This window comes from Ooceraea biroi, chromosome 11 (assembly GCF_003672135.1).
Source record: "Ooceraea biroi isolate clonal line C1 chromosome 11, Obir_v5.4, whole genome shotgun sequence".
In the NCBI taxonomy this organism is placed as follows: Eukaryota; Metazoa; Arthropoda; class Insecta; order Hymenoptera; family Formicidae; genus Ooceraea; species Ooceraea biroi.
The window spans coordinates 1,078,669-1,101,356 of NC_039516.1; the positions used below are offsets into that span (position 1 = coordinate 1,078,669).

Sequence of the window (22,688 nt, forward strand, 5' to 3'; positions counted from 1 at the left end):
TTTCTAACCGACCATTAAGCGCTTACGTCCCCGCGCTTGCACCTGTCTGTATTTAGAGAGCACTTGCTCGCACTGATTCCTGTTCTTATAATGTCGTTGATAGTGGTCGAAAATTTTGGAGAACAATGTCGGGACTTCAGAATGCGCGCTGAGCAGCGACCGCTCGAGAACGTACAGGTCGACCGCTTTGTCCTCCAGCGTGGAATCCACCCGGGCCAGTCCGAAGTCTATCATTATGAACTGTGCCTCGACTACGATGAAATGAAAACGAAAATATGTGAACGGAATCGTTTGCAACATGTGGAAAGGTGTTGCGAGTATTTCGAATACGGCAAACGTTCTACGTTGCTTGGTTTGAAATTATTATTATAATTAAATTATTATTAATTAGCGTCAACTGTTTATATGACAATTAAAACCGACATTGGCGTGTTTACCATATTCAAATTTCTTGCAGTCCCAGTCCAAATTGTTACTATGGCAAAAGATTTCTTACTTTCGGATTGATCATTACAGGGTGACTCGATCGTACAGTTCTTGAGCAGTATGTTTGATGTGGTCAGATCGCCGTGGATGATGTGTTTGGAGTGCAGCCTAGCTATTATCGTGCCCAATCCGCGTCCTATGTAGTCCAACAAGTGCTCCACATCCGCCTTTCCCGAGATGTTTTGATCTATAAAATCCTTTAGCACAGTAGCGTTTTCTACGTACTCCATGTAGATGCTGCGCCGCTCCAAATCTACCAGATATAAGGCCGGTGTCGCTATTCCTTGGGAAGATAATGGAGAATAAACGCGTGTTAGTCCAAGCGCGTTCACGCGCATGCATTTCCGGCGATGCGTCTCGTCGCATCACGATTCATCGTACCTGCGGACCTCGCGCGAATAATAGCACGAGCTTCAGCCTTGATGCGATCTTTCGTGAGGCGCGCATCCAGCTCCGGATGCCGATAATTTTTCACAAATCTCTCCTTCATTAGGCTCATCATTCCTAAGTAAATCCCCTTGTAGAGACGCGCCTCCGCGCCTTGCGCTATCAATTCCATGTCTAGCATTCTCGCTGATACAAGCGCAAGACAAACTAACGAAAGCGTAAAAGTTGTATTTGCTTGAATCACTCTGCTTTGTGATTAATCGAGTATCGATGAAACGAAAGGATGGAGAAGAGGGAGTACCTATAAAAGGAAGAAAAACAAATTCTCAGAGTTTTTCCAAGTGAAGTATCATCTCGCTAAGCAGATTTGCAGCGTGTAAATAAAATGAAATTTCCCGAGTCCTACGCATGAGATATTGTAAGGGAGATAAGGAGAATCTGGACAATGCGATTGCCCGTGCGACTGGAGGGCGATCGAAATTCTGTGTTATCGCGAATACCGCTCGATGCATGCGCATGTTCAAGTAATTGCGACGCGCAAAACGTGGCACTCGCGCGTCGCTTTCGCAAAACAAGCGTACTCGTCGCTATTGGAGCAACTGGAATAGCTCCCGATACTAGGGTGAAGGGTAGTCGACGAAGCAAGGACTCGGGACTTCTGGCGAACGCTGCGAGATGCACGCGCATGTCCAATTAAACGCGCAAATATACGACATCGCCGGTGCTAAGCGCTAAATGACTACTACGCTTCGATGCTACTCGTACGAATAAAACGAACGGCAGGACGAAGCAAACGAAGCGAGGTTCCCGAGGTTTCGGGCACCGATTCGAGATTCGCTTGCGAGGCGAAATATTAAGGGCGAGGGCGAGGGCGCGGGCGAGAGCGGCGAGGTAAAGGTACTCGGGAGAGCGCGGCTGCTAGCGCTAGCGAGGCGAGACGAGGGCGAAACGCGAATCGATCGTTACCCGCCGGCGTCCTGCGCGCTAATCGCTATCCCGGCGCTAGTATTCGCCCGTACTTTGTTCCCGTCGGTCCGCTACTCGCCGCCGCCGCCGTCGTCGTCGTCGTCGTCGTCGTCGCCGTCATCGTCGCCGTCGCCATCGCACTCGCCGTTTTCGCGCGAATTTTCCACTGCCGCGGTGGTGGCGAGTGGCCGGATAATTAGCCGCGCTAGTTAGCTAGCTAATCGGAAAGCAACATGAGGGACGAGGTGAAGATGGACGCGAATCGGCTGATCGCCGAAGTCTACAAGCGGCCGGCCCTCTGGAACCAGAGGCACATCTCCTATCATAATCGCGAAGTGACCAACCGCGTGTGGATGGAGATCGCGGCGATATTCAACCTCCCTAGTACGTGTTTCCAGTATCGAAGCGAACGCGAGCGGACGCCAAAGCGGATCGCTCGCACGCGCGACGCAACGCGCCGCGCCGCCCAAGCGCTGCGTCCTTCGCCCATGCGTCGACTACTCGCGTGACTCTCTTTCTCCTCCAGCAAAAGGATAAGAGCGACTCGGGGGGTGATCGTGACGTGACTGGGATGCATATAATGCAACATCTAATGGCAACTTGCAAACCGGGAGGAAAACAATTGAATAGCGATGACGACAGTAACGTTCAGCGAAAATCATTCAGCAGCGATGCTGTAAAAATATTTCCTTGCGTATCCTGTTTTACGTTGACAAATCTATTTTCATGTTGTTGCGATTTAACCGTATCGAGACTCGATTATATTCTCTTGTGGTTTCTCTCTGCGAGTACGAATATAAATTATGAGGTCGGAAAGGTCACTTGACACGAAAAGGGAGAAATCGATATTTCTTGACAGCTCGTTGTTATCGCGATATTCTTATCGGGTGGTCCATTATTCCGTACTGGGTGCAGCGCGCGCGATTACGAACGATTAAACATTGAAGCCATGTAGCGTATTGGAGCATTTCCAGAATAAATTGGACTGTTGTTGCCGCGGAAAAATGTGCTTTGCACCGATCATCGCGCTTTCGTCACGAACAAATACATAATTTGTTTAATCACACGATTGCGATCGCGCGTGGAGCAACTGCAGCTCCACTGTTAATTCTGTTAATGTCTACGTTGTCGAAAAGCCCGCCGACGTGAGCATCAATGCAACCGGTAATGATCGGGGAGGGGGTAGGAAACATTGGTTCTACGCACTAACTTTGTTCCTAGCACATATTTAATTTATACGTTTTACGTAGCACAGCTTTACCGAACTCGGAACGAACTACGAGCTCTTCGCTCGACTGATTTCAACTCCAGTTAAAACTTGGAGAAGTAAAGTAAACGGAATCAGGCGGTCGGTTCCTTGTTTATTATTTGAGAAGTTTACAACAAGGAGAGAAACGCTTACACTCATTCTGGTCGAACAGACACGTGAATAGGAACGCAGTACAACCTGTTTCTCGATAATTGTGCGATTTAAATCGTCGTAAATACTTCTTGAACAGCAACTAAAAAATAAGTTTGTTTTTATCCAAGATTGAATCTAATTATTTGAGTTTGATTCAAAATTTCGATGGGAGAGTGAAATAAGTTCATAATGGTCCGTTTAGAATCTAATAATTTCAAATTTGAGTCAAATGTACAATTTACATCAGGAACAAATTAAATCACGTTTTCAATTTAAATTATATCGAAGTTTAAATTCAGGTTTCAAATTTCAGATTTAAAGTAAACCTCATAAATTATGATCTTACTTTACTTTTGTGCTGAGTACTCCAATTATTTTACGTTATTCTAAACACAGTTTCGATTTCATATGCAATGCGATGTCTGCGATGACGCGCGTCGAACCTAACCTCATTTCTTGCGTGAGGCAGCGTGAACGTTACTGTCGCTGATGATGCACTTTGTGTCAATGTGATAATCGCGAATACTTTACCTCTAGTATTCCGGTGCAGTCCTAATAATAAAATCCTTTTATCTTACTACGATTGTAGAACCTCGATCAAAATTTGAACCGCAAACTTTACGTACGCACGAGTCGCTCGTTCAATTCAAGGGCGCATGGGCAGAATGCACCGATTTATTAGGCGCGCGAGGCGGCGAGTGCTGATAATATTTACGTTATACCGCGTGTATTAAATTCTAGTGGTACGCAAAAAAAAAATTTAATTGCAGTATACTTTGTATAATATTTTATACTGAGCAATGTAGATAATGAGTAACGCATTGAGTTGACCGGAAAGTCCGTGCGGATCTTTTTCAAGAAACTTTTAATTTTAATTTTAATTAAGTTTCGAAGCAAAAAATAATGTCAAGTAGAACACTTCAATCTTCTACGTCGGTTGCGCACCATTGAGCATTCCTCGTTTCGCTGACGACAAAATTGAACCGAGCAAATCCAGTATTTCATAGCTAACGAAGCGATGCGCCAGTACGCCAAGTCTGAGCAAAACGCGGCCTTCCGTTATCTGCTTGCAGAGCCGATGCTGAAGGCGAAGTGGAAGGGTCTGCGCGACACATTTCGTGCTGAGCTGAAGAAGGATCAGGTGTACCGCAAGAGTAAATTCCATCGGAACCGGCCGGTGTGGATCCACTTCAAGAGCCTGCAGTTTCTGAAGGAGCAGATGCTGCCGCGACCGCCCATCTGGGAGCGCAGCGTGGCGAAGACGGAGGACGAGTTGCGGCCCCCAAGCGAGGGCGAGGGCGAAAACGGACCGACGTCGGTCGGGATCGATGATCGGAACGCGATTGCCGATCATCTGCTGTCGATAGCCGGCGACGGTGGTGTAGGTCATCAGCTGAAGCTGGACGGCGGCGGTGACGGCCGGCGCGGGACGGTGGACGTGAAGCGCGAACCCGAGGAGAGCTTCGACAACCTAGAGTTCCAGGGTGTCACCGACAATCTCGCGGAGAACGAGATGATGCTGCAGAACATCTCGCCCGAGCAGGTGCTCATGAGCGACAGCGACGCCGGCGTCGGCCTCGCTGGCGTCGACCCGCTCGAGGGCAACCGTTTCGACGACAACTATTACTTCCTGATGAGCCTACTGCCGCACATCAGGATTCTGCCGGCCGATCGCAGGATGCTGCTCAGGATGCAGATGCAGGAGCTCGTCTACAAGGAGGTCTACAAAAAGGCTGCCGACAATGAACAGACGGCGAAGACTTAAGACTCGTTATCTCGCGCGTGAGGCAGGCCCCCGCAACCGTAATTCGTGTAACTGTTCCCTAATGGCGAAATTGTACATGTATAAATGTGTACATGCGTAAACGAGAATTTCTTCAAAGGACAGTCACAAGTACGGTCTTTAGTATAGTTGAATCAGTTTACTACTCATTCTTCCAAAGCGAAACTGATTGATAGCTGAAAGATCAAAGTTACAGAGAAAACGGTTATTATTTCTTGTTAGGCGTCTAGAGTCTAGATACGAGCTGAAAGGAATGAGCCGTAAAATATGGTGATTGTAGAATTTGAAGAATAATCACGTGACAGAATCAATGAGGAACCCTTCTCACGAGGTAACGTGAAATTTATGGAAAAACTGGAAACAATTTTTTGTTTCGTACGAACATTCCCAGTATTGTCGGGATACCTGTAACCCATATGGGGTTACCTCAGGTATACTCATACCTATAACCTGTATGGGCTACCCGCTACAGGTAGCTGGATGAATCAGCCGGGTCGTCCCAGTGTCGAACCGCCGCGCGCTCGCCGCCGACTCGACCAGGCGAACGCGGCGACGCGATTGAGCGACACTGGTGCTTTCTCGTACCTGCGGGTACGACCGTGACGCACACCTGCACGCTCTCATAGTGGTCTCATGCGCGACACACACACCGGCGGCCGGTGCACGGGCATTTCGCGGAGTCCGCTCGGAGCACGCGCGCATGCGCGCCCACCGTGGCTCCAATCGCAGGTCCGATCGCGTTTCCTTCGCTTTCGCGTCGCGGAGCCTCCGCGTTCGTACGTACCTTCACTCACCGTTCAGTTCGGCATCGCGTCGCACCGTTACGCGATCCGTGTGCCTCTCGGCGTTCGGCTGCTACCTGTGCGCTCTTTCGGCCGTTTCCGCTCCTCTCTCGCTCTGCCCCTCCGTTTCCGTCGTTGTCCGAATAGCGTCACGTCGTTGTTTGCATCGCACAGCGTCGCGTCGCGTCGCGTCCCCGGTGGTGTGAGCACAGGTGTTGAAGGAAGTTAGTGATATACGGCACACGTAGTCCGCTGACTCCCTCGTGATCCACGGCCGTTGTCTCCGTTGTTGTTGCATCCGACTGCATCACGATCGGCTCGAGGTGAGTCAATTTACAGGTATTTTACCGAACGCTCTCGTGGGCAATACGGAAAGCCGACACTTGAGGCGACCTGTCACCGTCATCGCGTAGACCTAACTGCAATACGGCGACTTCTTCAATTTGTCAATTTGCTGCCGATCTCGTCTCGGCGAGAAATGTCGTCGTGCATTTCTCTAGATCTGCGAGCTCAAACGTTTTTCTGAAATCGAAGCTCCGCAAAGAGCGCAGTTTTGCCGTCTGCATTGATGAATCCTGCTTCGCAATCAATGCCCTATTTTCAACTCGACGATTGCTGACGACTAAATATTCTCGCCGAGGCAAGATTGGTTTGACAAATTAACTGAGGAATCGACACGACGAATAAATAATATATTCCGCACTGTCAAGTGGCAAACGCTATTCGCTACCGGCGAGAGAAAGAGATTCGTTGCCTCTCTGTCGACGTGAATGTTGGGTGAATGTGAGAACGGATATAATATTTAACGTCGTTCCGCGCGCGCGAGCCTGTTACTGTAAATTCCATTGTACAGATCTGCGATGTCCTGCTAGCGATTATCACTTTCTGTAATATACGTGCCGATATATGTGTAATGATATCCCCGGAGAGTTGTTAATTTCAACGCATGTGCAATACGAGCGTGCCCAGCGCGGAAGTAGAGCGTGTTTTTCGCTCGTCTAGCATCTAGTCTAGCGTTTAATCCTTTAACCGCACGCTGGCGTTTTATGAACACGAAATTGTTGTTGATCGCGAAACCATTCGCGAAAAAAATCGATCGAACGCCAGAAAATATCTTGTTTCCAAAGTGAGGGGAACTTTCCCTCTTACAGCGTCTCTTCGTATATCGATTTGTATATTTCTCATTCACTGTTGTCGCAAAGCATCATTTGTATGTACGTATATGTATGTAAAATATTAAATATTATAAATTTTTTTATTGACATGTGTGCGATGGCTTTTACTGATCGTCACGTTAATCCTCCGCAACTCGAATTATCTTGAGTATTTTATTTTGGAACGCATAAATCCGGTTGTTTATCGCATATATTTTGCATTTGTTTAATAATTTATCTAATTAGTACAATGTATAAAAGTAATCAGTATGAAATCATGTTTATGTTATGAATGTAGTATATTCTTGACCTGTCCTGTCATAAAATTATAATGAAACCACGAAAGGCTAAAACGGAATGCCAAGCAAGATTCAATGTAGGATCGCAAAAAGTTACATTGCAGCAAAAAGCATAATATTTTTATTTGTTAATGAAGGCGAACATGTCAAAAGAACTAGTATTATTGCAAAACAGAGTAAAAACTGGTTGTAACACAGGAACTGGTCCGAGAATTCCTGCTAAACGTTCAGTTGTAAAAAGATCAGGACAGAGGCTTAGTCCGTTCAACTCGCTGACGAGCGAGTTGAAGTTCAAGACAAGACAGGATGGACAAGACAGGATATTGCCGTTAGAACGGAGATCGAACATCGGAAATTCTCGGACGTTAAATATATCCCCTGTCCGCGCTTTCGAGCTCGCTCTAAATAGCGGAACTGGAATCCCGGCTTCGCGATTCGAAACGCATCTACGCATTCCGTTCCGAGTGACAAGTGCCTGGAGACCGAAACGGTGGTCCTCTCTCGGCGCGTGCTTAGCCAACACTCCGACAGTAGCCAGCAAAACGCTAAACAAACGCGAAACGAGAGAGATCACGGCCGGACTGTCGGCCGAGCAAGAGTGTGAAAGGCACGAAAAGTTTGGGTCGAGCCTTCTTGTGTCATGGAAATCATGCGTGTCAAGCTTCGCTATGATGGACTTCTGGGAGCATCTCATTTGCCGCCTTGAAGGCACGTACAACGCAGGAACAATAGTCTCTCTTCAATGACACTCAAAGGGGTTGAACAAAAATGAGTTAATTCGCGAAAACGCAGTTCTAGGTAAACCAAATTTTAAGAGATGGAGCGACTACGTTTTATGTTGGAATTGTATGCTCGCAATTCATTTTTTTTCTTATTATTCCGAGTTAAGTCACTTTTGTGCACATCGATCTGGGAGTTCGTGAAGCAGCCGGCTGTACATATAGACAAAATTAGCATCTAAGAGATCCATTTGAAGAGCGAACGTGTGTATAGTATCGCTATTGTCGGTTCCTAGTCAGTAACCCGAGACATTTATGTAGAGGTAAACGTATATGATACCGCGGCGTAGAGTATGCGGCGTAATGCATTATGTACGAATCTCCTTGATCCAATTTCGATTTTCGATTCGTAGCTGTTGTAACGCGAGAGCGATTACGTCGAGCTGCTACTTCGAATAATACTTTTATAACAATTGCGTGATTCGATTTCCTATATCTTTGATCTCCCCTTATTATCCTCGATTTCCTTACGCGTCAATGTCCCCGATTGAGGACACCTCTTTCCCGTCATTGATGTAATTTCTTTCTTGTTTTTGTCGATCGATCCTTATTTGAATATTTCGGTACTTCTATACTCAAAACAGGAATTTTATTTTGAAATTCTGAAATATATTTTCCGAGAAACGCGTGCTTGAAAATAATTGTATGGAAGCATTCTCTTTGTTGCCACCACATGAAAAGGCGCATGAAAGTAAATAAATTTTAATTTGAATCTTTTGACACTTTTGCTATAAAATTTTTTCTAACGTTTCGCAGCTTTTATTTTTGAATCTAAAACACATGCAACTGTGTAAAAGTTTAGAATGCGAGGAAGATAAAGAAATAAAATAAAAGTTAATACTTACTCTTCAGAAAGCACGTGTCGGAATTGAAGTTTCTAAAATCGACGAGTAAGCTAATTTGAACTTGGACAAACGTTAGATCCTCTCGCTAGGCGACACGTTGCTATACTTTTCGATATCGGTAAATATAGACAACTATGTGCTATTTCGAGAGAGATAGAGATAGAGGGAAAGGGAAACATTTGGCAGTGCTCCAATTAACGAGTCGTGTTGTGATAATATGATTATCGCACGTTAAAGCTCTTTTGAGTCTAACGGTACTGCGCATCATGAGTCACGTGCGTGAACGGTACCGCATGACCGATCGATAAAATGATCTGTCGATGCTTCTATACGGCAGAACGTTGAAATTTTTATCTTTGACGTTCTACAGACCGCAATTTTAATGATAATTTAATGATAATTGCTTCGGTAAAGTCATGGTTGAGTTTTCTCTTAAGAGAGCTATTTATGGAGAGATTGTTATTTCATGTACATTTACAAATTTAACTTTATACCTTTTAGCTTTATGTTCGGCTCTAGCAAATTAGAGTTAAGTTAGAAAAGACTTTATTTTCATTCCGCTGAATTCCAATTTGAATTATCCTCGCATTATCAAGATTAATTATGGAAACATCGTTGCTGCGACCTTTAATCACGCTCATTCTGTCTCGCGGGATTTTTCCTTCACGCTTTCGCATCGCTGATTCACCGATAGCGGTTTCGTATCAAACAGTAAGAACCGTTTGGTGTTTCTTTGACTAATACGCCCCAAAGCGCATAATAAGCATTGTGCAACGCGATCTCTTGATGATTACAAGAGGCGCTGCATTCTCTCGATTTCGCTGAGAATCCACGTGCGAGCGCCGAAAGCCGCGAATTTACTCAAAGTTCCGCCTCGACTGGCGGTATTTAACGGTTAAAAGGAGCAGTTTAAAGTTCCGAGGCTCAATGAAGCCGTGAGTCACGCGGAACGCGCGAGATAGAGATAAGAATAAATAATTCCCAGCAACATAACGACGCAGATATCATAATAATTCATCTAGGCGAGTTGTTCTCTCCTTCGTCGATTCTCCTAGGCTCGACTCACTGTACCGTGACTTTCCTGTCAGTTCTCACGCTTTTCTCCTACCCCGCGTTTCCAGATTGCATACGTTTAATAAGCCGACAGAGATACCGCGAGGGTCCCGCCGCTTTTATTCCATACCTGCGGAGCTGCATTATCTCATTAACATAACGATCAGGCCGCTTACCAATCGCGATATCAACATCGTGCTCGAAAAAAGTGAAAGATTGCGAAAAAATTGCGGAGCCTCCGCGTTGCTTTGCATAAATTGGTGAACCAATAACGTTTCTGCGCAATTCACGAATCGCATGATTTTCATGTTTAACAAAGCGTTTATGAAAATCGACGATTAAAGGAAAACGATGGCGCAACGTTTGGATTACAACGAGCTTCGAAGTTCGTTCTTTCGACATTGTACATGCTCCGTGCTCTCTGGATTTTCCACGTGATACCATTTTCAATGTCATCCGGTCGTCGAAGATCGTCGAGACGTCATTAAAATCCATGAGAGGTCTGCCGAGTGTGAGAATGAAGGACAAAACTGAACATCCTTCTGTTTAAAACCGATGACGTAGGAACGTATGTTAAAAGGATCGCGCAACTACGAGCTCACCTCGACCCCGACTCTCCTAGTCGGGAGGACGAGGGAGGAGAAGAAGTTCGCGGACAACGACTCGACTCGCACCTCTCTACTTCTCTCTGTGTCTCTCTCTCTCTTTCTTTCTCTGTTTCTCCCGACGTACTGCTAGTTGGTCCCGAAGCGGACGCGCTTCTGGCATACTTTGGATCTGACTCACGACATGGTGTTTCAGCGACCGGGTCGCAGACACGAACGGCGAATGAAAACGTCCCACAAACACAAGCGCTCCAGGAGGAGTCGCGTGATACATCTTGAGAGGTTCTTCCGGATCCTGGACTCACGTGAAGGATGGTGAGCTCCCGCACACCGGGCGTTACGTCCACGACAAACGGAGTTGCGACAACTGGCACGGCGACCGGTACGACTTCGTCGCATGAAGAGGAGACCCGTGCGACAAATGTGACCGGCGAGTGGAGTCAGAGTGGTCCACCTTCGCTTTCGATGTCGGTCGATCTACATAATCTTGTTAGTTCGAATCTCTCAGATTCGGGCCGATATTCCGATAGTCCGAGTCATCATGCTGCGACGACCGGTAATGCAATCAAGATCGGCTGCCACGACGAAGAGGAGAGCTACGAAGGGTTCGGGTCGGTAGAAGGCGACTTGGTTGACGATGGACCAGAATCGCCCGATGGCAGCAGCTCGGCACCCTCACCGACTGGCACCAGTTCGCATAGGTGAGTTTCATTACGTTTACTGTCCTTGAAAGATCGAAAATTTTAGATCAGTGATCTCTCATCCTGGTGAAATAAGCGACTATGCGACGTTCCTCTACAGTGTTTTCCTTGTAGGCGTTTATGTGCGAGAGAGTGCGATTTCGTTTAACGTGCAGCGCGTTTGGCATAGCGCAACTACGCCTGTATTGAAACTCGCATTGGAGCATTGAAAAATGTTTGAACATATATATATTTTGGAATCGCTTGGCAGTTCTAATCAAGAATAGAGCAAAGCGAGCCGGGGGGGCCTTTTATTATGTCAATTGCTTCCTGCCGCTATTCGCTCAATACGTAACATCAACCGCGGAACGTGTAGCGGCTTATTTCCTAAGCTGACTATACGGCACAAATGCTGAAACGATAAAACTCAGTACAAATCCGAAGCATGCCCGTTCATATTACGTTGGATGGGTTTACGTAAGCGTACATGCTGCATACAATGTCTATCACCTTGGAACAATACTTGGCTGACTTGCTATCTGTATGCACGAGTCACACGAGTTACGTAATAATGGAAATGTATTTTTAAAAGCCACTTTGAGGTACTCGTATGATGCGTTAAAAGATCAACATGAATCCTTAATTGCGCTGCACTTTTTCGTGGTTCCTTGTTACGTTGCACCTTTAACTAAAGAAATTAAACTTGAAGTATTAAATATATTTTTTATTACCGTATGATGTATCTCGTAGTGTATATATGTACTCATTAATTTAATATGCGAATAGGAAGTTCAGCGCTCATATGCTGATTGCCGCTCAATCTATGTAACGTGTATCATAAAATAAGATCTGTTCACCTTCGAATCACGAACGCTGTTCGTATTGCAGCAAGGTTCTGCCGACTTTGCAGAGTGAGTTAAGTACTCGCTGTCACTTACATTCTCGTTTTCTACCTTTACAGAAATCCGAGGAGCCCAAACTCCACCGTTGGAAGACATTCCTGGCTACGTACGTCGCTACGCAGAACGCCTCCTTGGTAAGAGAGCAACATGTCTTAGGTAACAAACATGCGTTTTGTGTGTGCGCGCACGCAATGCACCGAGTACATACGTACATAGCCGCGTGTATAATTTCCCGTCCGAGAGAATTTCCGCTGGTCTTAAAAAGCGAGACGAGACGAGACAATGACGTTGCCATGTCTCGGCTGTGTAGCGTGCGAAAAAAGCCACGTGGGAAAGCGGCAGACGACGTTAAATAACCGGCTCATATTAATGCAACCGCGAGATAAGAAACTTGTTAAATTTCTTGAGAAATTTCGCCCAAAGAAGTATCTCCGGGCCGTATTTATCTGCGCGGAATGGCGGAAGCGAAACTCGCGCGGAATATCTTTATTCAAAACAATTGTTTTCCGCTCTCTTCCTCTCTCTTGCTGGAGCTCATTAACAACAGCCAAAATATCAAGTCGAAGTAGAGAGAACTGCTTAATTAATGCTCTTAGCAGCGCTCTTGGTAATGCTTTCTTGATAATGTATGAGATATTGCTTTACATTCTTAATCTGCTTGGAAAAAGGCATATAATGACAGAGAGAAACTACTCTTTTAGCAACATAATACATATGCTGTATATAATATACATATATACATTGCATGTGTGTTCACGTGTACAATATTTATGGCTATGAATAATAATTATTTAAACTTGAAATATTCGCGGACATAATCTGTGAAATTTAATGTGACAATTGTACTTGATCTACTTACTTAATAGCATTTTTACATTTGCTAAATGTCGTTTATAATTTTTTATTCGCTTAAAATTCTGGATTTTTATAATATCGATACATACATCATTCGTACATACATTGGTGTGTTTATCGCAATTGCTCGCGACTCCGTTTGCTTGGTGACTTGGCTTGGTGACAGTCAGAGCTACATTTGGCCGTGAAATTTGGCATCGCGTGATCAACTAGGCGTGATCGACTAGTAACGCAATGGAACTCGTTTCGAGAATGTAATCTATAAATAAGCATTCTGTAATAAGATCTAGATGTATATGGATGCTAAGGAGAATATTTTTGTTCTTGCTTACAGCTCGGGAAGAAAGCGAATCAGCTCCAACGCCTTAGCAAGGTAAAAACCTATGTATTATCAATATCCCATAAGCAGGTTTAACGATATTTCATATAAGATCATTAATTACTCAAGGAGTAATTAATCAAGATTTTAATGTCTGAATTTCCGTAAAAAGATAAAAGTATGAAAATTTCTGACTTGCTGTCGAGATCTCACTGTAAATATTTGTTGAGTATGAGTCGGCATTTCCAGCTGACGCTTCTATACGTACCTCGAAGTTTTTCTTCTATTATACTATCTCTTGCGCGCTTTAATTGATCCGCGCACGCAAGAAGAATAACCCGGACAAAGGAGCTTGCTGACCGTAGGATGATGCTTCTGCATCAACGCTTATAATTTCCGAAGTCGCTCCTTTCACGGAACTCGAATCGCCGTACTTTCTAAAGTGTAGGCGTGCTTCTGTTACGTTACTCATGTTCCATACTTGTGATATTCGCGTTTCCTTCCACGCCACTGTCAATACTTGAGGCTACATGCCTTATCTGTTTGCCAAATTGAGAAACATTCAATGCCTACGATAATCGAAACAAAAAACGCATTGTTAAAGAATGACTGTCGCGACAAAGAAGTTATAACACTTTTTATTCCTTCTACAATTTGCAGAAAACCTATTCTTTAGTATAGAAAAATTTTGTAAATTCTATTCGTTCAAAATTATTGGTATTGTTTAAACAAATTATTGCTTTTTCACACCAGAATATTTATTTTGCATAATACATTACATATTAATCTTTAAAATATTTTTGTTGATTACTTATCATAAGTAGGCGCTTGATGTTTTCAAATAAGAATCACATGAAAATCTCATTTCAAGATCAATGATATCTTTGCAAAATTCTGAATGCGAGCTTAATTTCTAATTCTAAATTTTCTGATCTTTACAGCCAGCTTTATCGCAGCGGCAGCTTTAACAGCTCCGGGATAGGCTCAAACTACGATCCTGCGGACGATGTGTACAGTGATGTGTCTTTGGAGGACGTGATGGATCTCAGCCACAAAGTAAGTAAAACTTGTATAATTGTTTATTCGCTTTTGAATCAAAGACTTGATCGTGTAAACAAACTTTTGCAATTTTTATCTTTCACTTTTATCTTCGCAAACCAGACAGACATTATTATTTCACTTTAAATATCAAGCGTTAGAATACATGCGAGCACTGCGAGCAGAGCTGTAGCACCAGCGTGAAAATCGTTCGTCAATTTTCGAGCGGAAGCATTGACATCTCGCGTAACCTGTTTGGAAAACTTCTCGCGATCAAAATTCTCGGTCAGCCGCTAATTGAGCAATTATCAACGATGCGAAACTATCCTAAATTCTGAAAAGCGTTAGAATCATCGCCAATGTGCACGACGCATTCCCGGCAGTCATACAGCGACACGCATCGTCCAGATCGCGACAGGGATCATCCCCATTCCACGGTACACGCTTCTCATTCCGCCCCTTATCAGTTTTGTCCCCCTGTTCCTTATCCGCGTTATCCGCCACCATACGATCCGTACGCGGTGTATCATCACCCGGGCCCATTGTATCCGCCGCCGTGTTACGCCCATGACGTCGCCAAGGAGGAATCCGCGAGTTGGTCCTGGTTCACTGTCATTTTCCTCCTCCTTCTCTTAATCAGTTTGATCTGGGTCGTTTACCGTAGCTTACCCTACGAAATTCGACGAAAAATCGCCGCTTGGCTACCTGGCTTGCCTGGACTTGCGCCACAGGTAAATCCTGCCACTCGATTTTATTTTGCATCTACCTGTCTATCTGATCTTGCCGCGAATTAGTCCGATGATCGGATCGGGAGCGTTGTAAATGACTCGTAACTGATCTGCGACAGCCTAGCGTTTTCTCTAAAAACGAAAAATTAAGCTAAAAATTTCTAATGTGACTCATCAGAGTGAAAATCTTATCATTCCGCCAACTCAATTATTTTGAACTTATTTTCGTTAAACCGGTTGAAAGTGACTTAATTATTCACTTTAATTATTTTCACTTACTTTATGTGGATAACGGCAGGGGCGGATACTGTTTTTTTTACCTGAAATCAATAAATTTAAAAGAATCATCAGATATTTCTGAATCATGTGACTGACTCATATTACAAAAATACAAAACGCAAAATGCAAAGAAAAAAAAAGAAACATTTATTTCGGTATACATTAAGAATGAATCATACAACTTTTCATTTCTGACGTCATTGTCCAATATGACTGCAGTGACGAGTCAGGAGCTTCAAGTTTCAATGATATTTTCCGCACGAATCCGCCCCTGGTGACAAAACGGAAGAATCTCATGTTTGTCATATCGGCTAACACGTTCCCGACACTGAAGAAAACGCTCAACAGAGAGAAAGAGACACAGAGATAACGCAACGTCGCACTTTTCTCGTCCACCTTGCATGCACAGGGGTATAATTGCGAGGGCAGACTCCTGTAAAGCAGGTGATATTCCCCTGAGGTACCTGCCTTGATCCTGTCGTCTTTCTCGACCCGTGTAGACCGCAAGGACGGGAACGAGGCGGGATGCGTCCCAGAATTATCCTGCGGAATTTCTCCGATTCACCGGGCGGAACGGAGATCACATCCCCCCTTCTCATACGAATCGCAGTGAGCCCTCTTCGCGGACAGATGCGGTAACGAAGACATTCGTCAATTCCGTCTACGAGGATGAACGGGACGAGAGCGAAGAGACGGAGAGCGACGAAGACGCGAGAACCTTGAGAGATATCGAATATCCGTTGATCGGAAAGCTCGATGTTGTCGTAGGAACTGGTACTTACGTTCTGCGATACGATCGACACAAGTCACAAGCGAGCTAAGAGGAAAAGTGGAAATTTGAAACGCATAAAGGACTCCAACATTGGAAATCAAGAAGAGGGAGAAACGCGTGAATGAGTGAATGCAACTGCCAGCACGACCAAGTAATGATTATTCTCAATGAGACATTTGCTCCTACAGTTTTTGTATTTGTTTTTAAATATTCGTTTTTGTATTTTCATGAAAAAGATTATTGACTCGGTATAATTTCGGTGAACTGAATTTATATATTTTTTAGATATAAAATTAAAATTTAATAAAAATGAAAACTTTTGCTAATTATGTCGCTTGCGTTATCGATATTCAAAATCTGATTTCACCAAAGTTATACCGATTTCGACGTGCTTACTTTCGACTGATTCTGGAATACGTAATGTGATGACGTGTACAAAGAGTGCATTTTACGGTGATGAAATGCGCTCTACCACAAGTGAAATTTCACACCCTATAGATAATTTCTCGCGGGAGAAACAGTCGCCTGTCACAAATACGCGATGGCGACGTAGTCGCGATGAGTCGTCAATTAAATTGGCAAGTTCGTGTGTATTCACGTAAAAAAAGATCGTAGCGCGAGTCACGGACACGTTTAACTTATTTACGTACGTGCTCGCAATTCGCAATGACGAGCTCGACGGCTCGATGCTGGCGATTCTGATTCGGAAAGGCTCGGCAAGGTTCCAACACATGAAAATATGAATTGCGATCGACCACCAGCAATACTCGCGAGGCGCATTTACAAATTTCGCAAGTGACTCCGGTTGACTGTTGCGGCGACGTGGTTTCGCATACACGGAAAGCGTCGACACGCATGGCCTATCCAGCGCAGTCCGCGGGTCCGCAGGTGATCGAGTGGGCAGGTTGGCCCTTCGTGAGTTTTCTATTGATCGCGGGATGGATCGTATATCTGGGATACAGCGCTTTCAAGAGATGCCTATCACGCGGAACGTGACCTATCGCAACGACGATTTCATTGATAACGGAATATTCCCTCCATTATTCACGTACAGCAGAAAATTATTTATGACTCGGCGGCAAGGATCTAGAGAATTGATCGAATAGGCGAGTTGGCACCGCGCAAGTTCCTAGCATCAATTCAACTTTATTGATAAAAATAAATAAATCATAAACGGATCCTCCGAGCACCGAACAGCAAGCAGAAAGAGCAGCAGACTTTGATCGACGGTCGCAAAGTGTGCAAGATCGAATATCAGATTGTAACAACGAAATGAACTCCCACGTCCAACGAAATGTACGTCCCACGTACGCAGGAAACGGAGACTAGATGCTACGTGAGATATCCGCTGTGCCGTTGACAAAGCAAGCCCTTCGCCTGTACGCACGCGTGATCGTGCTTCTTATGTAAATGCGCGATGCGCTGGGTGTAAACGCACGTGACATGTCAGTAGCTCTGACGTGTAACGTGCCCGTAAGCGCTGACACACTTGGCAGTTGGCGCTGATGTAACGGACGGCAGGGCGAGTTATCGTCCCGAACACGCGTTCGTCTGGAAAGCGTTTAGCGCAGACGACGGCATGAAAACGCGTCTTGCCGTTCGCGCCGGTGAACGCGAAACGGATGTGTGCTCGGGGTAATTAGGGGCGTCTATCGTTTATCAGCGCGCGCGATATCGCCGGCGTCGCGCGTGCGCGCTCTGATTCCGATGACTGGAAAACTAATTGCTTGCATTCCATCATCACGCCTCCAAAAGTAATTCAAGATTAGTCACGTCAAAAGAAAAAAAAGAAATCTGCCGCGCGGGAAGTTCGCGGGGCTTTCCGCGGACGTAAAGTTGACGCAACTTCGACGAATTCAACTTCCCGCGAGAAAATGGTTTTCTCGATGATTGCCGCGGTTTCGTTGTCCTTGGAGAAACGCAGAGGTCGTTTCCACGTGTCCAGGGTAGCGGAATGCGCGCTTAACGGGAACCACATCGATTTCTGTCCCGGCGAAGGCGACGTCGCGTCGGCAATTGTGGTCTCCCCGCGAGTGTCGCGGGCGAGAAAAAGAAGGCGTACGGGCTAGAGTGCGTTCGTCGTAACTAGCGTCGCGGCTTGCGGCCGCCAAGTACGGAGTTAACCGGCACGTGGTATGGAGTGCACAAATAGCCTCGGCGACTACTCCCCAGACTCCCGGCCCGCGGTGGGCGATCAGATCAAGGAAGAGAGAGACGGAACAAGAAGAGAGGAAGAGAGATAGAGAGAGAGAGAGAGAGAGAGAGAGAGGAGACGTACGCACGAACGAACGAGCAGAGTTGGGATATATTCCTGGCGCGTCGAGTCGCGCGGAGACGTGGTGGAAGTGCGCGTGTCTCGCGTGGAAGGAAGCCCGAAGTGCATTTTCGATGCGTATTAGCGCGGCGCGGCCGCACGTCGCGACGCGGGCGACGGTGACGGCGACAAAGACGACGACGACGTCGACGAGCGCGAGGACGAGAACGGCGACGACGGCGAACAAGTCCGCGCGGGGATGACGAGTGCGCTCGCGATACGGGCGATGACGTGACGTGATAAACACGAGCGCAACCGGGCGACTACGAGACACCGCGCCGCGATGGAGCCGAACTTTTGCGAGGAAACGATCGACCCGAGCGACCGCGACGGCCGCACGTACATTTCCGGGGAGGGGCCGTCCTCCGGGCCCGGCGCCGGCCTCGAGTACGACCTGTGGGAGGGCCAGTTCCAATTTGTGGGACAGCAGCCGTCAACGCCGCCGCCACCTCGACAGCCACCTCCTCGCCGTGGGCCCCGGCTCACCGAGCAAGTAAGAGGAGCGATCGTCTTCGCGGAGTTCTTCGCCGGAAACACCCGGAGCTCACGATCACCGGGACTTTTGGAACGTTCAATTCGTTGTGGATTCATCGAGCTTAGTTTTTCCCGCGCGGCGATCGAGATCTGTTTTTTTCCTTCATTACTTGACGATTATTGCGCATCCGTTCTCGTGAATAAGCGTAGAAGCCATTTTTCGCGCGTCCTCGGAGAATGCAAATGTAATCAAGAACGCATTCATTTCGGTTGCATGAGAAATGTTCCACGTCGAGTCAGCGACGTTCGACGTTTCCTAATTCAAGTGCCGAGAAATGCGGGATGGGGAACGACCAGTAGTAACGATTTCACACGCGGTATTACGTATCTTCTGGTTATCCGAGATGCTTGGAATCATATCAACCCGATTATCTATATCGCGAGCGATATTTTGCCGTGATTTAAGGTAATGACCAGTATCTATGGAACGGCAGCTACGGGCAACGACTACCGTGTACATTAATATATGCGACATTAACGCTACTATGACAGTAACTGCAAAATGTAATCGAGTGACGACGTATCGTAAAGGCGGGGTGCCTTCTCGGACTTGCTGTCAGACCGGTATTTCAAGTAGGAGACGAGAAGGCCGTAAGTAGCCTGCTATCTATCCCCATTGATAGCTGCACCATTGAGAGCCGCGGCAGCGTGGGTAACACTCCCGAAGGGAATACGTTTCGCGCGTTCCTTTTCTGCACTTTCTCTACGCCTACACAGCTATTCATGCATTCGTAGGATCAATCAACGGCGGATTTATTTGCACTCACGACCAATCGATTCGAAACGCCTTTCAATGGCTGACACACTCCTCTTGGACCTTTAAACCCTTAAACTCCCTCTCGCACAGTTTTCGATAAATGATTTACAGTAAAGTATATCCTGAAACTCTTGATGTTTCTCAAGAATTGACACGTTATATAATGTTGAGAACATCGGACCAAGAATTGATTGTTGAAATTAAACGAAATGTGTATCTTGATTTATAATTTATATGTATTTTAATAGCACGAAGAGTTAGGGATAACTTGAAAGAGTTAGAATGCAAGCAAGATTACTTTGTTGCGCTTTGCGAAATGTTAAAGGCCTATTATAATGCCATAGGTTCAAATGATCCAAGAGCAAATGGATGCCTTAGCAGATACTAAGTCGGTCGGTGAAGAGAGGTACGCTCGAGCGAAGCAAGAAAATGCAACGTTGCAGGCGCGCATATTGATGCTCGAAGAAGCGGCAAAAGATGCGGAAACGAGAGCCGATGAGAGGCTTCAAGTGAGTATCTTCGCATCTGTTTGCCGTAAATTGAATCGTGTCGAGCAGTTTGCTGAATGAGAAAAAATGTTTAATTCATAAAAATTCATTTATTCCAAATATGAAGCAAGATACGAAGAACTTTTGCTTCTATACTTTTTATAACAAGTCTGTGTGATAAAATAAAAATATAAATATATTTTGTATAAAATAAATTTTCTTAATTGCCAATTTTTTCTCATTCGTTTTAATTCTGTGTCACCTCCGTTCTTTACCTTACTTGAACGACATTTTTCTTTCCGTTTGTAGGCCGAGCAACGAAGGCATCGAGAATGGGCGGGCCGTTTGGAACGCGAGCGTCAGTTACAGCTGGAGAATTATGCCATCAAGTTGCAGGCAGCCGAGGTGGACAGTTCCAGCTTGAGGGATGAGATCGGGAGAGTGCGCGACCAGCTTGAGAGAGCGAGGGCGGATAAAACACGACTCGAAAACGATCTCCGGGAGACCAGGAGGGAAGCGGACACCGCGCGCGAAAGTGAACGTCACGCAATAAGTCGAGCTAACGAGGCTCATCATCAGCTCGACGCCATGAGAGAGGAACTTTCGTTGCGGACCGAGGATCAGCAAAGACTCGAGGAACTGGTGCAGCAGGTGGCTCAACTTCAAGCTCGCAATAAAAGTACGTTCATTGTTAAAACGATGAAACAATCGTTTCGGGTGAGCCTTTGAAACTCACCAATTTTCTTGTGAGCGTTTAGCAATTTTACTACGAAAAGTATTTTGATCGTTATCAGAATATAAAGTTATCTTTATACTTTGTACTTTGCTGTTATCTAATTCTAATTAATCTACTGACATTTCACTCGTCGATTTCCAGGTTTGGAAGAATCTCGAGACGAGTTGCAGGCTGCTGCAGCGTTGCAGGCCGGCCGTGAACTTTTAATGTTGAATCCTTGTAACAATAACGCGGAGAAAGGACCTAGTCTCGCGGTGGAACTATTGGCCGGCATGAATTCGGATCAGGTATTTGTTGTTCCAGACAGCCGAATCTGTTTGCGGAATGAAAAAATTAATTTCATTGTGAAAATTTCTCCAATTATTCAACGTAAGGCAAAAAGTGCAAAGCAACAAATTTGCTGTCGATTTAGCTTAACATTGTCGATATTATTTGTCTTTAAATACTTCAACAACTCCATAAGTGAATAATTAATATTAACATCGACTTTCCAATCATTTTATAGTTAGACGGCCAAGGGATCGCGGAAATTGGTGAGCCATGCACGATGGCTGAAGTATGTATTAAAGTTAATCTGACATTTTACGTCCATTGCATGCCGACACTCTCAGACTTAGACTTAATTCTTGTATTTTATAATTTTACAGTTAAAGCAGGCTCTAAAGGAACAACAAGAAGTGAATACGCAATTGAGAACGTACATCGATGGGATATTACTAAACATTGTGGAGAATTATCCGCAATTACTAGAAGTGAAGCAAACGCACTGAAACATAGCATGTAGGCATCGTTAAAACCTAATGTAATAATAATTTCGAGGCAGTTGTACATTAACTTTCTTCATCGAATCGGAAGAAGGTCGGAAGAACTGCTTAGAACTGCTGGCCTTTGTATTATATTATTAATTATATTTTATATACAAATATTTTTTAAAATTCTTAATGCAAATTTGCGCGTTACATGTTAATGCAGATTTGAAAGGAAAGTTAAATTTGCCTCAATATATTTAAAAACAAATTGTTAAAAACGTCTTTGAGAAGACGCTTAAAGAAGAGAAATTCTAATTTAAATGTCTCTCCACGTTTCTTGAATTTTGCCTTGCCTGATAATCAAGTGTTGAAATCTGCTCATTTTTAATACTTAAACTCTAGGCAGACCGTTTCTAGGAAAATTTAGGAAAAGTGGTGACGCCGCAGTTACGTGCGACAATGGGTAGAGAGCGTTTTCGGTACGTACTTTCTCGGATGAGCTTCTTTTGACATACTTTGCCGCGTCGTCCGCGAATCTTCGAGCCGATTTACCACTGCCATCGTTTACTAGTTTTATCGCGCAGGTCTGCCGTTGGAAAAAGGGTGGTGAACGAATCTCGATTATATTTCTCGGACCTTTCGCACGTTGTCGGATTACTTGCATACTTCGGCACATGCAACGTTCGTTAGTTGTATACATTAATGACAGTGTTACCTAAATGAATATACACGTACATGTATGTTACAATGGAGGTGACGTGACTGCGCTGGGTAATTGTGAAAACTGTGATGCGTTAGAGTACCTTTTAAATTAAAATCTAGCAAACACACATACCTATGGTACTAACTGAATAAGTAAAACCTGTTGTACTCTAGATCTTTGTACCAAGAATTAGTAAAATTGTAAAATTAAATGATTATATTTTGATACTCGTCGTTTCTCCTCCTTTTCCTTTCTAAATGATACCTTGATAGGTTCCGCATTAAGTAAAATGT

The 22,688-nt window shown here is 45.0% G+C and overlaps 3 protein-coding genes across 5 annotated transcripts; 2 read left to right on the top strand and 1 right to left on the bottom strand.

The window, feature by feature from the left end:
• Positions 1 to 3: 3 nt before the first annotated feature.
• Positions 4 to 3,978, bottom strand: LOC105274572 (EKC/KEOPS complex subunit Tp53rk). 3 transcript variants are annotated; one of them, XM_020034563.2, is made up of 5 exons: positions 3,773 to 3,978; positions 3,242 to 3,341; positions 868 to 1,174; positions 497 to 769; positions 4 to 251 (listed from the first exon to the last, which is right to left on the bottom strand). In XM_020034563.2, the coding sequence occupies exons 3-5, from the start codon at positions 1,052 to 1,054 to the stop codon at positions 4 to 6; spliced, it is 708 nt and encodes a 235-aa protein (XP_019890122.1). In that variant the 5' UTR covers positions 1,055 to 1,174; positions 3,242 to 3,341; positions 3,773 to 3,978. The 3 variants fall into 3 exon arrangements, with proteins under 3 accessions (XP_019890122.1, XP_011329120.1, XP_011329121.1); XM_011330818.3 differs by lacking the exon at positions 3,242 to 3,341; XM_011330819.3 differs by lacking the exons at positions 3,242 to 3,341; positions 3,773 to 3,978 and adding an exon at positions 2,184 to 2,319.
• On the top strand, positions 1,893 to 7,068 carry LOC105274573. Its single transcript, XM_011330820.3, has 2 exons — positions 1,893 to 2,223; positions 4,315 to 7,068. The coding sequence occupies exons 1-2, from the start codon at positions 2,073 to 2,075 to the stop codon at positions 5,004 to 5,006; spliced, it is 843 nt and encodes a 280-aa protein (XP_011329122.1). The 5' UTR covers positions 1,893 to 2,072; the 3' UTR covers positions 5,007 to 7,068.
• LOC105274575 (rab11 family-interacting protein 4) lies at positions 5,794 to 22,622 on the top strand. Its single transcript, XM_011330821.3, has 10 exons — positions 5,794 to 6,129; positions 10,738 to 11,242; positions 12,183 to 12,257; positions 13,313 to 13,351; positions 14,239 to 14,353; positions 20,064 to 20,228; positions 20,517 to 20,886; positions 21,085 to 21,230; positions 21,449 to 21,499; positions 21,591 to 22,622. Exons 2-10 carry the CDS (start codon positions 10,854 to 10,856, stop codon positions 21,711 to 21,713), a joined length of 1,473 nt encoding a protein of 490 aa, XP_011329123.1. The 5' UTR covers positions 5,794 to 6,129; positions 10,738 to 10,853; the 3' UTR covers positions 21,714 to 22,622.
• The last annotated feature ends 66 nt before the right edge of the window (positions 22,623 to 22,688 follow it).